This window comes from Fusarium verticillioides, chromosome 1 (genome assembly GCF_000149555.1).
Source record: "Fusarium verticillioides 7600 chromosome 1, whole genome shotgun sequence".
NCBI lineage: Eukaryota > Fungi > Ascomycota > Sordariomycetes > Hypocreales > Nectriaceae > Fusarium > Fusarium verticillioides.
In genome coordinates this window covers 4,473,347-4,487,154 of record NC_031675.1, presented here as the reverse complement: position 1 = coordinate 4,487,154, position 13,808 = coordinate 4,473,347, and the positions used below count along the sequence as shown (strand labels likewise).

Below are 13,808 nucleotides of genomic sequence, written 5' to 3'. Positions count from 1 at the left end.
TCTTTTCAGGGACTCACTCCATTGAGACAAATTGAGCAACATGTGGCAGGTTTAAGCGTGGATGGTAGCGGGGTATTTTTAATTCTATTGTTTCTGAGACTGCTCTTGTTTTACTGGGAATCTCTATTAGATTATGTCTCTAACAAATGCCCGACTTGGAGTCAGTTCGTGTTCACATAGAAATGAAACATCAAATCCATACTCCCCACATGTTAATCCATACATACCTACTCCGTAGATAGATAGACCTTCAAATAACAGCGTTGCCAGGCCATCTCGTACAACCATTATGCCCACTTGAAATGACAAGTAGCTTCCAATTACTATCAACTATCACTGTCCTCAGAAATGGAGTGTCTCTTGATGGCATGACCGAACCTGTGGAACGTAGCATCAGTGCTCGATAGCATGGTTCGCGATGTCATGCGTTTCATCGAGCTAAGCAAGGATTCCCCAGGATCAAGGATAACTATCCATGTCCTTAGCAGGTTGTATTATTGTTGAAACGAAACTTCCTGCAGTGGGAGCTGTCCAAGTCTGAGTATAATCCGATCAACTGTGTAATATCGTAAAGATCTATTGAAGTTACCTTAGGGACGAGGAAACCTCAGCTCTTGAACTCGAGGTGCCAAAAAACTACCTATCCACGTAGTCTAAACTCCCCTAAGTCCCTTTGCTGTTTGAATAAAGACCATGAGTTTTTTTGGCCTTCCCTGGAATCCTCAATGGTTGATCTACCAGTATGGCTAGTGCTTAGAACTTGCACAAGATCTTCGATCAAAATAAGTAGCAAAAAGTCGACAGCATGTCAAATGACCCAGTATCGTAAGGGATCACTGCTCTCTATGGCAATATTGCTACAGTAAGGAGCCAGAGTTATACTCGGAAGATAAATATTAGTGCCAATGGCACATTTATGGAATCAAATGGCTTCTAAGGATTCGTAATACCATAGCCCCTTTTGTTAGTCTCGTACAGGCCCTCATATGTTCAAGCATTACTATTAAGCCATGCTCCAATTGGATATTTTTCGAGTAGTATTTAACGGAGAATGCGCCTGCCGAAAATCTATCTAATGCTTGCAAGACTGTGGCGCTACAGTATATACCCTCTCAAGAGTAACTGAAGACTAAGAGATCCTCATGACACCTCGTTTCTGATGAGTCTGTCTGTAATGCATCAAGACTCGCGAACTAGTCTTCACCCATTACAGGACACTGAGGAATGAACTGAGAGATCTTGCATATCAATTATCCTCAAGTCCTTATAGTTCTCAAAGTCGAATTCACTAGCACTCATCTTCATATCCTATTGCGTCGCCATCGGTCAAAACGAAAAAGGGGTCGTGGCGATCACAGTCAAGTTTGAATTATGTCGATATAAGTCCATTCTTTCCACTACCCTTACAAGTTTGTTTCGAAGTTCGGAGAAATACTCCAAATCTTCCATATAGCCAAAGCTGTTTAGTCGGTGCTTCCTGTGTTTGACCCATTGGCGAGTCTCCAGTATGTCTGTTATGCCAATAGACTTTCTCCCTCATGATTGACTACCGGTGCTGTAGATGTTGTCAAGATCCAATTATGAATAATTCCGTTTGCCCTCCTCATTACTTTGAATAGGGATATTTGGCTATCTTCTCGCCACTTGCCTCTCTAAAGGTCCCTTGTCGGGGACTCTTCAACCGACAATCATAACTCCACCCTCAGCCTCCCACAAACCATCACGACATTTAAGAGGACATTTTAAACGATAAACACATTCTATTTCTGTTATTTCCATAAGGAGATACCCCTGAAATCATATGCGGTATTGCTGAATTGCTAAATACTGTTCTTTAAGAATCTACAATGATCAAACTCTTCTGACACTCGCCCGTTGCTAGAAGATTCTTCTTGGGAACCCTGGTTTTATAGTATTTATAATGACCTGCCGCTTATATTGACATCTATTTGGTGTCATCTCACCTCAGCTATGTCATCAACTTGTACATCGATGGTAGTGTGAGGTCAGCAGGGGATGAAGAGTGTGAATACAATACAGTGCATTTTATATTGTCAAGATATATCCTCGCTCTCACATGTACACTTTTGCCTCATTCAAGAGGTTATCTAGTATTAGAAGTATCTTAAGAACCGTAAATACTTCATGAGAGAAGCTTTGCACGCTTGCTGGGACAAGATGTCGCCGCTGTAATGATGTTCAGTATTAAAGAGCACGTCATGTACAAGATTAAGTTTCCCTTGGCCTATTTCCAGATCGCTAACTCGGTAGATCTTATCATTGTTTGCGGCTTGCCACGTTATCATTCTACCTTTTCCTGTAAAGCCTGGCTAGAATGAGGCCGCATGTTCAAAATCTTTCGAAGGGAAAGATGTCCTATTATGTTTCCGGTCTCGTCGAAATTTCTTTTCATATCTATAATAATTTAAGAGTGCTCAACCCTAATGAAGGGTTATGGGCTAAGTTGGTTATGTAAGGGTGGCTCAGCATGAAGTTACTATTGCTGTCGAAGCTCGACTCAGGGATAAAGATACTTCACCAGCGTCCACATCCACACTTCCACAAGACTTCTTGGTCCTCATTAAGCCGCGAACTAATTCAAGTTAAGGCTGTGAGGCACAAGTACTATTCTTGAGCAATTGTAGCGCATCGTTCAGATGTTCTGCGTCCCATCTGTATGATCCTTCAGGCTTTAACCTCCAACTCCAACTTCAAATGCACCATGCTGAACTACCAATTACATACGTATCCCCTCACTCGCTGCACTATGCCTCACTAATCTAGATTGTATGTATACGTATCAGTTTACCTCTACATTGCCTGGGCCTGGGCTTGTGTCGTTCATCTTGTTTAGCAAGCTCCATGGAAGACACTCACCAACTCACTTTGTCACCGCGCCAGGGCAGTCCTATGATGTGATAGTCCAGTCCACGTACAACTCATTTACCTCCAGTTTCATGTTTCAATGTTCTCAGCTACGTCTAAATACTTCTATTACCGCTTTTGGGTCAGGCTTCTAGGGACACATCCAAGTATCTCAACACACATCCTCAAATCCAACAATTTCCTTAGACCCCTGGACAGAAGAATGATGGTTGCACCCAAAGCAACGTGAAAGCATGTCGATATCGGCTATCACACCTGTCAAGTTATCAGTGTCGATTTTGACGGTATCGATTGGGGCCACGACAACGATTCTCAGCGCTCCAGGACACCAATCACAGCGACGGCCCAGCTATCGGGAGCAGCGCACCAACCCTGACAAGAGAAACTCGTGGCCGCAGCTTGGGTCGAGCTGAAAGGGCAGAAAACATGCAAGATTTTAACCATGGGCGCTCCTCGAAATGGCATTGGCCAGGTTGTACCCTGCTGACCAGTGTCGAACTGCAAGGCCGATTGTCTGTCCCTGCGAACCTGTTGGCTATTTCCTTTTGGCCTTCCTATCTTGTATATGCAGTGTCGGGATGATCAGTAGAGACATAGTTAGCTCTTTGGGCGTTTCGATAAACGTTATGCAGCCTAACCTAGACCTTGGAATATTGATTCACAGACCGATGAATAACAACAACCGGATCAGAGTTGAGGGGTGTGCCCAGGTCTATAAGCAACGGCCCGTTGCATACAGTGCAGCCCCTTCACAATCAAATAACGGAATCTCTTTCGAATCACCCGCGGCCCGGAGCGCCAAACCCGTCCATCATTCTCGCTTGCCCTGGCCTCGAGCAGCGAATTGCTTAGGCTCTCTCGATACAAGGGAGCTGTGCCGTAACACCTAGAACCGCCGATACCAGGCCCTTATGCGAGTTCAGGGTATGTTTCCCGTCCGTTGTACGAGACAAAAGCCCTGGTACCACCCTGTTCTGTGTGCGACGTCGTACAGCGGCTCGTGAACGAGTTCAACGACATGTGTACGCTCAGGTCGCTCATACCAGGCGGCGGCCCGCAACGCGAAATGCAAATCATCTGCAGCAGAGTGAGACTCGAATGACTGACCGATTTCGCAGCAGCGAACGCACGCAGCCCTACAGAACATGCTGGCAATTCGTCAGATTAGGGGTTATGTCGGGGTTGCTACTGTAGCCAGGGTGGTAGCGAGATGAAGGTTAGGTCAGGTCAGAGAACAGCAATGACTGTCCACCAACGCAACGCACACAGTAAGCAAACTGGGCCCCGGAGCATCTGTGTCACTATCACATTCAGGGAGACAGACAGACCTACCTATGCTATTGTTTGCTCGCCCTAGTTTCAGTTGAGCAAGTTGGAGCATCGATAAACAGAAAACACCGCAAATGAGCAGATTTCCAAGATTTCGATATCTACATCTCTTGGCAGTAAGACCTGGCAGAAAACAATCGCCGATTGAGGACGAGAATCGCATGCATGCGGGTCCTGTGCTGTACAGTAGTATACGTTTTAGCTGCTTAATGTACAAGGATTGCTCACAACTGTTTCGGCTGCATTTCAGAAGTGGCATATCAACCAAGAAACCCTTCTGGCAGACGAAGAATGGTGTAATTCATGATAGCGTGGCCGTATCCTCATTCTCAATTGGGTCCAGCAATCAACTTCTATGATCATGGATAAAGAGAACCGTCAAAACAAAGAACCAACAAGTAAAAAAGTCAGCCACACTAGGCTACGGTGCGTCTTTAGAGGTCAGCTGGCGCAAGTCGACAATGGCGCCATGGTTGTCGCAAAGGGAGGGGAAGAGTATCGGGATCCTGGTCATCCTATCGGAGATTTCAACAATTCGGATATCGATCTTTCCGATACACGGTTTGTTTGTTTACTCGAGTCAAGAGCGTCAAATCAAAAGCCGCATCTCTGTAGATAGCTTCAAAATAACCTGTTGAGACCCTTGCACAGTCACATCGTGGCGCAGCGTACATATGATGCATGCATAGCTCGGCGCCGAATGCGAACAGATCTCTCTGCCTTGCAGAAGTTGGTAAACAACTCGATGCCTGCCCCTCTCTCTTGTCGTTATAGCAGATGTCCTCTTGTTGAAAAGCGTCAATGTGTTGTCAACAATAGCGCAAGCCACAACAAAAGCCTCGAGCCATTCCGCATGCTAGACCGCGCCATTGATCCGCGTATGGAACCCTCCATAACCAAAAGCAGCAAGCCACAGGCTGAAGAACCTCTCTGCTTTGAAGTCCTGTTCGGTCTGAGTGCTTCACCTCGGTCCACTCGGCTTGAGTTGAGAGCCATTTTGATACAGGCAAGTTACATCGCACGGTAATAGAGTTGATAGAATAACATGGGGTATTGTGGAATTGGAAACAATCAAGAAAACTAGCGTTGACAACGCACGTTCTGGTGTTTGCTGATACGCAAGCGCCCTGCAAAAACACCAATGGGCAAGTCGTAGATGAGCTGATATTGAGGTATTAGTCTCCTACCCTGAGCCATGCTAGCCCATCTCGAAGTCGACATCTCGCTGACAACTGTTTAAAAAGCACAACTTGACTCTCAAATCGCGATCAATATCCCCACAAGAGCCAACCTGCAAAAGTTGCTGGGATGAACCAAGACGACGAACCCGAATGGCCGCCGCACGAGCCCCCAGCTCTGAACAGGGACCCTGGCCAAAGGCTTCAAGTAAACCAGATCGCGAAAAAAGAAAAATGGCCCCGATTGGGATTTTCTTCCGCGATCACGAACTTGGTTTTACCTCTTAATCTTGCGACATATGTGGCCTATATTCAGTTCCATATCCAAGTTGACCAAGGTCCGCAGGACACCCAGGTGACTGAATAATCCTTTGGTAAGACAAATCGACATCATCTTTTGGCCTCGCCTAGGCCTTTGGTGGCTGTTGTTGGAGATTCCAGCTTGGGCTAGTTTCCCGATTTGGTGTCTCAAAAAGCAAACATGAAGAACTCCCTGACCAACCAGAGGCCACGAACCAATCTTACCCTCGATTTCGAACAAGACCATGCCCTGTCAACTGTCCCAGCACCATTGTCCGCTCACGAATCAATTGGTGATCTTATTTTCAGCTTGTTGACTTTGGCCAAGTTTCACCAAACCAGAATCATCCTTTCGGTCGGGCTGATTCCGGTAGCATCCGACAGCCGAAGATCGTCTTCTTGGTCGATCATGTCCATCATGCTGTCAAGCAGCGAATGGCGCACTGTTCGCAAGATTCTCATCAGATTACAGATCAGCCATCACGAGAGACCAACGGTAACAAGCCATTCACATGCGCTGCATGGATCTACAGAGCGGACATGTTCGTGTCAACAACCGACATATCAATTCTCAACGCTGATAGGATGCTCGGTGATGGCCTTCCTCACAGCCTCCCACATCCAGCTGACATGTTGAGCCATTAACCTAACTTGGTCAAAGGAACATGATTCCACAACAGGACGCAGGGCAGACCTGGAAGCGAAGCGGCGGCTATCAACCTAAAGTGACCAGGGGTCAATTCTCGGAGACGAACCATTGACTGCAACTCGTCGTCATGAAAACGAAGGCAGCAAAAGACCAACCCGTATTGAGACTTCTCACTGGATGACCGGTTCTTGGTTTGAGATCCAAGATCGTGGTTCATGGTCAGCAAAATGCCACCCTAGTCACTCGCATATGCCTCTTTGGGATGCAGAACATATCCCGCTCGGTGTTTCTGAACCTTATCTCCATGTTTGTTGTTTATCGTTGTTTTAAAACTCAATTCGCGCGCGATACAAACCCATCGTCCGCGGCAACATGACAAGACAATTGTCAGTATGCCTTGCTTGGCATGTGATGAGACATAGCCACAGAGGGGCATGATAACTTGCAACAGGAATCTGGGTAACTTGCTGTGCAGATGTTTGTTCCTTGTCGAGCCCAGCAGAATTTGGTACTGTGACCTCTTGAAGACACGTCCACCCGCCGCAACTTGATCGCAGACATGAAAGTGTGAGGGCATCGACAACGAAGAGGGGCGGGGAAATTCCGAGTGAGACTGGACCGCAGTCCAAGCTCTTCTGGTGTAGCGGGTGTATCAGATTCTATGTTACACACATTGTAAGCGGGCAGCTCGGATGGTAACACCAGCCAATGATATCGCATGATCGCATCCCCGCGCAACTAAGATTGCTGTGGGCACTACCCTGGAGGGGCAGCATAGACACATGGCGTCCTTACAAAACTCGACGACTTCGAGATTTGTTGCCTGCCGAAGGGCCCATTGAGACACGACTGGTGGAATATCAACCCTGGCATCAATTTCACATAGAGATAGGACAAAAACAAGTATGTCGCCTCCTCTTGCACTCAAATAAACATATATCCAACATGAACCCAACAACCGCGATATGCAATGAGGGAACCGAAACACGAACGAATATAATGTAATAAGATCGTCCATAGGAACCAACTTTATATGTGAACAGAGGTGATGATTGACTTCAACCAAGACCGTGTTCTTTGTCGGTGGCAGTGACTCAGTAAGAGGCTTAATGTATGGCCTGGTATCAAGGTCCACGGGACCCGTGGCCAAATACAGTTGAGCAGGCAACTTGAAGTTAGCACAAGATCTCTTCCGGATCAATCGGTGTTCTGGAACCTTTGAAATTCCTTTCACTGGCGGTTGCCGGCAGTGTTTGACAAATAACGAATTTGCCTGCGGGGGCTTTGTCACGACTGCCGGTGGTGTCTCTATCGCCGTCGATCGGGGTGTTCAAGCTGGAGCATTGCAAGTAACACCGAGGACTAAGGATGGTTTGAAGCAGCTTAACGTCAGAGACGCTGTGCGAAAGAGGAGCACGAGAAAGGTTTTCAAGTAATAGACGGAGCTTTGTATGAGGTTGATCAGAGATTTCGTGTAGTCGCCATAGCAATTGATAAAAAATTGCAAGGTTGGGTTTTTACCAAGGGCCGTGGAACCCGTGGTGATGTATTTCCGACCAGCCTTGGCACTGCATAAAGTTGCAAGTCAAGTGGGTATCGAGGTTCCTTTTTCCCTTTGACTTTTTTCCCTTGCATGGAACCATTCAGATCAATGGATTTGGTTCCTTCGGAGGCGTCATGGATCCAGTTAGTCTGGTGCTGTAACCTTGCGTCGCTGTGGTGAAGAAGCGAGGGATGGACACTTATCGAATTCACTGGGCCCCGGCCGCTAACTAGGAGATGATTCAGCCGACAGTCAAGCCAAGCCAATATCCGCATAATCACCAGTCACGAGACACATAACGGCGCAGCGGAGCTATTGAGGCGTGCACAAGAGACGAGATGAGCATGTATAAAAAAAGAGGAGAGTCTAGAGACTCAAGAACAGGTATCTTTCGCGTAAAAATGGACCCTGAAGGTACCGTATCTTAGCGCGTCACGACCCGACGTGTGGGGAGACGCTACGCCAAAACGAGAATGGCTGCTTGGGTCTTTCAGCCTCATTTCACTCAAGTGTGTCGTCACTTGGGCGGGTAGCTCCGCTTTGTGGAAGGCTTCTGGAACATTTGCACATTAGCGTCATTTCAAGCTGGAGCCTGGCACGTGCACTCGTGTCCATTTTGTGCAAATCTGGACTTCTCTGTGGATAACCTCAAATTGCAGCGCGGTCGGGGACGAGGATGGAACCTCATCGGGTACAGCAACAGTACCACTTTGTCGGTCAAATCAACCCTATCTTGAAAGGATCTTACGTACTGTAGACGGTAGACGGCACTTGTTGAGCGTATGAGGGGCTTTGAATCCATCGCCGCGGGCCGGACGGGAACAATCAGACGAAGAAAAATCCACTACGAACCACTTGGTGATATGCACCAGTCGCAGAGGCCCGGGCTTCAATCCTCGGATGGCAAAGATCTCTCCCACGATGCTGTCTCGGAGAGTGGATGTCGAGAGTGCAACCCAACGGGAACGAGGCTGCAGATAACTAATTCGAGGGGCCGCCTGTCTCAGGCGATGAATAGCCGGTGTCTAGCCCACTATTTGTTAGTCCTGGGCTCAATTAATGTGATTTCGATGGTCCTTGCACAAGTGAGAACCGTAACATCCGCCAAGTGGAAAATATGTAGTCAGCGATTGCCGGCGGCGACAGCTTCATCAAGGTGTGAAAAAAAAAATCTGCATTCGGCAAGTTCTGCGAGGTGATGGAGTGGCCGATGCAGACTCCATCGTGACCAACCTCGTGGGCGTGAGCATGTGCATTTCTTGAATTTTTAACTTCCTTTTTTCTCAAACTCCCCTCACTGCGGCCAAGGTGGCTCCTCATCTCACGCGTCTCGCAGCAACCCATGTACGTGGAACGTGTTGCGAGCTGCAAATCATCGCCAAAGCCCGCGTGTCTCTGAGGCGTCTTTTGGCGTTTATTTCCATCAGAGACAAGACACGTTTAAAAAGGAAGGGGAAAAAGTTACGGGGCTTCGGAATGGGGGCACGGGCAAGGGATGGGGTTGATCTCAAGTTAATCTAAGGGTTCTTTGGTTCAGTGTCGAGAACTACAGGCAACCTGAGTGGCGTGAGCATGAGTATCGTCGTCGCGGCTTGGGCTTAATTCGCTGGTAGAGCCAAGGTGGAGGCAGCAACGCAACACTATGCACCACAGCAGGGCGAAGCGAGGGATGATGCATCACCAAGAAAAGCAAGACGTGGAGCCAGTAAACCGAGCCGATATCACGTCGTTGACGCCATAATTAAGCAACTCGATCCGAGACTCTTGTGTCTCGCACCCTTTCACCCTTTAACCCTTAATTCTGCAGTAGCCAACCTAACGCGCTCTCTCCAAGTTTTACCCTGGGCCAGGGGGAAATCAGAGCATGCCATGCCATACCATGCATACCTTACGAGGTGATGCTCTAAAGTGCTTGCACATCCTGACGTATTGACGTGCCTCAAAAGCTTGCCATTGGCATTCTACAGCAGGTGATAGCACTTCTGCAAGCCTGCTGCAGGCGTGCCGTCCTTTGGGACTCGTTACCCGTAGTGCCAAAGTCGCCAGTGGTGCAAAAATGGAAACCAGCGCAGCCACCTCACACCACCGAGGTTACTCGTCTGTGTTACTTTGACTAGGTAAGGTATCTTAAGGTAGACATGTCCTCCTGAGAAGATTGCGGCTCTGCCTGTTCTTTTTTCATTTCCACAGTCTCACGGGAATATGAACGAGACGATTTGGTTTTAGCAGAGCGGAATCCGGGACTTAGATCGATAATAGAAGGGTCCGAAACAGATTCTAGCCAATGTCTCATCTCTGCAGAGATTGCCGCTTCTTGAGAAGCAACTGCACAGCAATATCTGGTGGTGGTTCTGCTCCGAAAAAGATGCTTCCGAATTTGGTGATCCCTGAATTGGGAACTCGGAGAGTGAATGCGGGGCAGAGACCAGTTTCAAGCTTCCTAGACTTTATATGGCAAAGTTTCAAGCCTCAATCGCACTAAATCCCATGCCTGCTCCATTGATAGCTTGCCTTTCTCCATTGCTGAAACTAAGATCATACGTCACATTTCTGGCCTTTTTCAAGGTCAAATGTGAGGGAGAATTGAAACCTGCATCGTGGAGGTAGGGAAACGATGGGTAATATGAGCTCAGCTCAGCTCAGCTCAGCTCAGTGAAAAGAGCCCCAAATTTTGCTGGTGTCTTGACATTTGCCTTGCTTCTAGGTATGGATTGAAGGCGAAATATTGAATCTAGTCTGACCATTGATGTACCCTGAACGAATAAGTCAGCCACTTTGCTAGGACATGGGTAAGTCGGATCACAGCTCAGTAGCGTACGGACGGATACCGACCAAAGCACTAGGTTGACTTTTAAAGGACTGTCAATCGCGAATCTTGCACGTCTTGAGGACCGTGGTCGAGACAAACTCTAGGCACCTGGCGGTTTGGCGTTGAAATTCAAGGACGCGCAAAGCCACCGGCAGCCTCAATATCATCTGTTCTCCCTTGAGGATCAGCAGGGAGAAGTGGCTCACTCCATGCCCGCAAGACGTGGCTTACCTATGCCGGTCTTTGTTCAGGCCTCCTTTGTTTCGTCCTTTGGCTGATAGTCCGAAATTGGGCGCTGAACTGTCGCAGTTAGATATCTCAGCAATTGCGGAGGAAGCATTTGAGATGCTGCCAAGCGCGCAACAATTTCAGCCAAAACTATTCAATGTCATCACCTTCACAGACCTGTGTCCTCCTTGCCCGGAGTTGCTGTTCCTGGCGTGAGGGATTTCCGAGACCAAGTGATCATCTCTGGGCAGCTAAACAGTAGAGAGTTTAAACCATACTGAACTGAATTACGGATACCACTCCCATCAGTCTTGATCCATCAGAGTCAAGAGCAAAGCCAAGATCACCATGGTCAAACTCTCAGACCCTAGGGAGGCACGTCATGATAGTTGAATCAGCATCCTAACCATACGAATCGCTTGTCACATATGGGTCAATTCCATTCAAAGAATCATGATCGAGAAATAATGAATGAGGTATGGCAGACCTGGAAACTAGAAGATCTACAGGCTGGCACACCTTTGATCGTGGTTCACAGCTAGATCTGGATATCTTGACCCTCCGCGTCGGGAACAGCCAGGGGATCCTGGCCTTAGTTCCTGGGGCTACCCCTCACTGGCGCATGTGAGAAGTGAGGAAAGAAGTGGTGACAGAAACCCCCAAAGCAAAAAAGAAAAGAAACTTAGCTTCGTAACCGGGCTTAGAAACTGGTGATGGCCTGCAAAGCCTCATTTCCAGTACTCCGTACCGACACCAACACCATCGCCCTTACCTTGACTTGATCACTGTTTCTGCCTTGCTTCAGTTGCATGTTACATGTCAGATACTGTCGATCCAACTGCCCGTTGCACTTTGAAGCTATCTTGTCAATTCGTGCAGCTGTACAGGGTTCTTGACGCTAAACCTAGCTCGCCCTCAACTTTGGGTTTCCTTTTCCAAGCTCTCCTGTTCGCCCAGCCACCTGGGTCCGGCCTGAAATGCGCTGACTCCAGAGTCTCATGAAATACGCGTCTACGCTGTCTCATTGGCTCTCAGAAACTGCGTCGCCATTTGACGCGGGCGCGTTAATAACGTGAGCGCGAGATGGACGGGTTAAGAAGGGGTGTAGGTCTCGTCCTGAGCAGACGTGTAGTAATGTGATACTTTCCGGCTTTCGGTTCCATTTGCGAGTGTTGCTTTCTCATATGGTCGTGTGCTCTCGGCGTGTCTGTCTGTGCCTGTGCCTGAACCTGGAACTAGGCCCAGTGCCTTGATCGTGTGCCTGGTGTCGTTGTCGTGAGAGAGGATTGTGGAGGTTTTGGATGATCCCACGCCTAATCATAACCCGCGCGCGAGCAATGCTCCTGATCTGGTGAGACTCGACGTCAACAGGGGCAAATTTTCTTACAGGCGATGCCTAGCCAAACTGGATAATTGTGTCAATTTTGACGGAAGCTGTGGTTTGAGTGCCACCAAGTACAAGCGGCTGAAGCAATGTTTCACGGAAGTTGAAATGACTTAAAACGAGAAGGCGACGAAGCTTAGATACCACAGGAACAAATGGAGCGGCTGTTGGACCCCGAATCGAAAGGACATTCCTATGATAGTATCAACGGAGAGTTTTTCTCCCCCCTTTGTCAAAGACCCTGACTCGTTGGAATTTCAATTACGATCTCAAGTTAATCCATTTCGCTTGTCGACTAGGCAACTCGAGAAGAAGCTCATCAATCACTTAATAACGAAACTTTTGTCCCGCCCGTTGTACGGAGTAGTGACCAACGCTTGTACAGGCGGGCTAATGTATACCAACACATCTGCGTCATTACCTTCACAAAATATTTCTTGTGCCTGTGCCCGCTTGACGTCTTATGCGTGCCCTTTATACAAGCATGTTCCTTTTCGGCGTGGGGACGTTCTCGTGCGCTGTGGAGAGGGTCAGTTTTTCCTTGGCTTCCCTTGCAGCAGTAAGTTTGAAGCGGCGGCATGGGATGGAAATGAGCATCGGGCGACTTATTACGGACTGAGCCCGCAGACGGGCACGTACAATACAGGCAAGATGAGTACAAATATCGGTGAAGCTGTACGAGTTGCCACGACTAGCCTTGAATTAGATTTGTTAGGAGGAGTCTGATCCATGGCGAGACAATCAATCTGTTGGTGATGCCATGAGGTGTGATGTGATACAGCAGCAGATTTCAATCTATACTAACCAACGAAGGGAAAAAATCTGTGCCTATCGGACACCAACCACAGTGTTATAACGACCGTTGATATGGGCGGGACGTCTGAGTGAGTTAGCAGTAGCGTCGGTCTCCATGCAGCCACTGCATGGAATATCTAGCTACAATACTCCGTATCCATCATGTTTCATTACCTGCATAGTATCGCCAAGCACCTCCTTTTACCAACAGTTCCATACCCGCCTTATATGGACGGGGATGAGGAAACTGAGATCGTCTTTGAGATAGGTCTGACGCGTACGAGATCCAACCGGATACGTATCGGGCGAATAAATCTGTTTGCGACATGATACATGATGGCGATCTCGCTTTATCAAAGTGACACTTCAGGTACCTCAGGGCACTGGTTTGAGTTCCGGTGCTCAGAATAGTATCGAGCGAGATCATGTCTAGAACTGGGAGGTGAGGCTGAAGGTGAGACTGACAACTCATTCAAGGGAAGCTGCTTTTCGTTAATGAAGCTATCGGACAATGACATGCAGGAGAAAATATGGCTTTGATGTGATTTGCGTTTATTATGTACGGATATGTGAATAGCGTTGTCAAAGCGGGGACATGTCCGGTTGAACAGGCTCAACGAATTACGATACGCCCGAGGAGCAAAGCGGGCCTGGCATCATACGCTGAGCAACCTACCTACTGCAGTTGCTGCTCCGTGCTGTGTTCC

General features: G+C 48.0%; 7 protein-coding genes across 8 annotated transcripts; 2 read left to right on the top strand and 5 right to left on the bottom strand.

Moving 5' to 3' along the window:
* Positions 1–3,198: 3,198 nt before the first annotated feature.
* FVEG_00599 (hypothetical protein) lies at positions 3,199–3,330 on the bottom strand (the record flags this gene model as incomplete). Its single annotated transcript, XM_018887165.1, has 1 exon — positions 3,199–3,330. One exon carries the CDS (start codon positions 3,328–3,330, stop codon positions 3,199–3,201), a length of 132 nt encoding a protein of 43 aa, XP_018742873.1.
* A 465-nt stretch (positions 3,331–3,795) lies between these two features.
* FVEG_14695 (hypothetical protein) lies at positions 3,796–4,474 on the bottom strand (the record flags this gene model as incomplete). 2 transcript variants are annotated; one of them, XM_018903657.1, is made up of 2 exons in its annotated part: positions 3,796–4,034; positions 4,219–4,474. In XM_018903657.1, 2 exons carry the CDS (start codon positions 4,472–4,474, stop codon positions 3,796–3,798), a joined length of 495 nt encoding a protein of 164 aa, XP_018742874.1. The 2 variants fall into 2 exon arrangements, with proteins under 2 accessions (XP_018742874.1, XP_018742875.1); XM_018903658.1 differs by lacking the exon at positions 3,796–4,034 and having other exon boundaries at positions 4,109–4,474.
* A 210-nt stretch (positions 4,475–4,684) lies between these two features.
* On the top strand, positions 4,685–5,242 carry FVEG_00600 (hypothetical protein; the record flags this gene model as incomplete). The annotated part of the gene is made up of 2 exons (XM_018887166.1): positions 4,685–4,776; positions 4,867–5,242. 2 exons carry the CDS (start codon positions 4,685–4,687, stop codon positions 5,240–5,242), a joined length of 468 nt encoding a protein of 155 aa, XP_018742876.1.
* Positions 5,243–5,874: 632 nt separating this feature from the next.
* Positions 5,875–6,330, top strand: FVEG_14696 (hypothetical protein; the record flags this gene model as incomplete). The annotated part of the gene is made up of 1 exon (XM_018903659.1): positions 5,875–6,330. The coding sequence occupies one exon, from the start codon at positions 5,875–5,877 to the stop codon at positions 6,328–6,330; it is 456 nt and encodes a 151-aa protein (XP_018742877.1).
* Positions 6,331–7,803: 1,473 nt separating this feature from the next.
* On the bottom strand, positions 7,804–9,036 carry FVEG_00601 (hypothetical protein; the record flags this gene model as incomplete). Its single annotated transcript, XM_018887167.1, has 2 exons — positions 8,638–9,036; positions 7,804–8,438 (listed from the first exon to the last, which is right to left on the bottom strand). The coding sequence occupies exon 2, from the start codon at positions 8,158–8,160 to the stop codon at positions 7,804–7,806; it is 357 nt and encodes a 118-aa protein (XP_018742878.1). The 5' UTR covers positions 8,161–8,438; positions 8,638–9,036.
* A 3,744-nt stretch (positions 9,037–12,780) lies between these two features.
* On the bottom strand, positions 12,781–13,037 carry FVEG_14697 (hypothetical protein; the record flags this gene model as incomplete). Its single annotated transcript, XM_018903660.1, has 2 exons — positions 12,781–12,856; positions 12,946–13,037. 2 exons carry the CDS (start codon positions 13,035–13,037, stop codon positions 12,781–12,783), a joined length of 168 nt encoding a protein of 55 aa, XP_018742879.1.
* A 224-nt stretch (positions 13,038–13,261) lies between these two features.
* On the bottom strand, positions 13,262–13,573 carry FVEG_14698 (hypothetical protein; the record flags this gene model as incomplete). The annotated part of the gene is made up of 1 exon (XM_018903661.1): positions 13,262–13,573. The coding sequence occupies one exon, from the start codon at positions 13,571–13,573 to the stop codon at positions 13,262–13,264; it is 312 nt and encodes a 103-aa protein (XP_018742880.1).
* Positions 13,574–13,808: the final 235 nt, after the last annotated feature.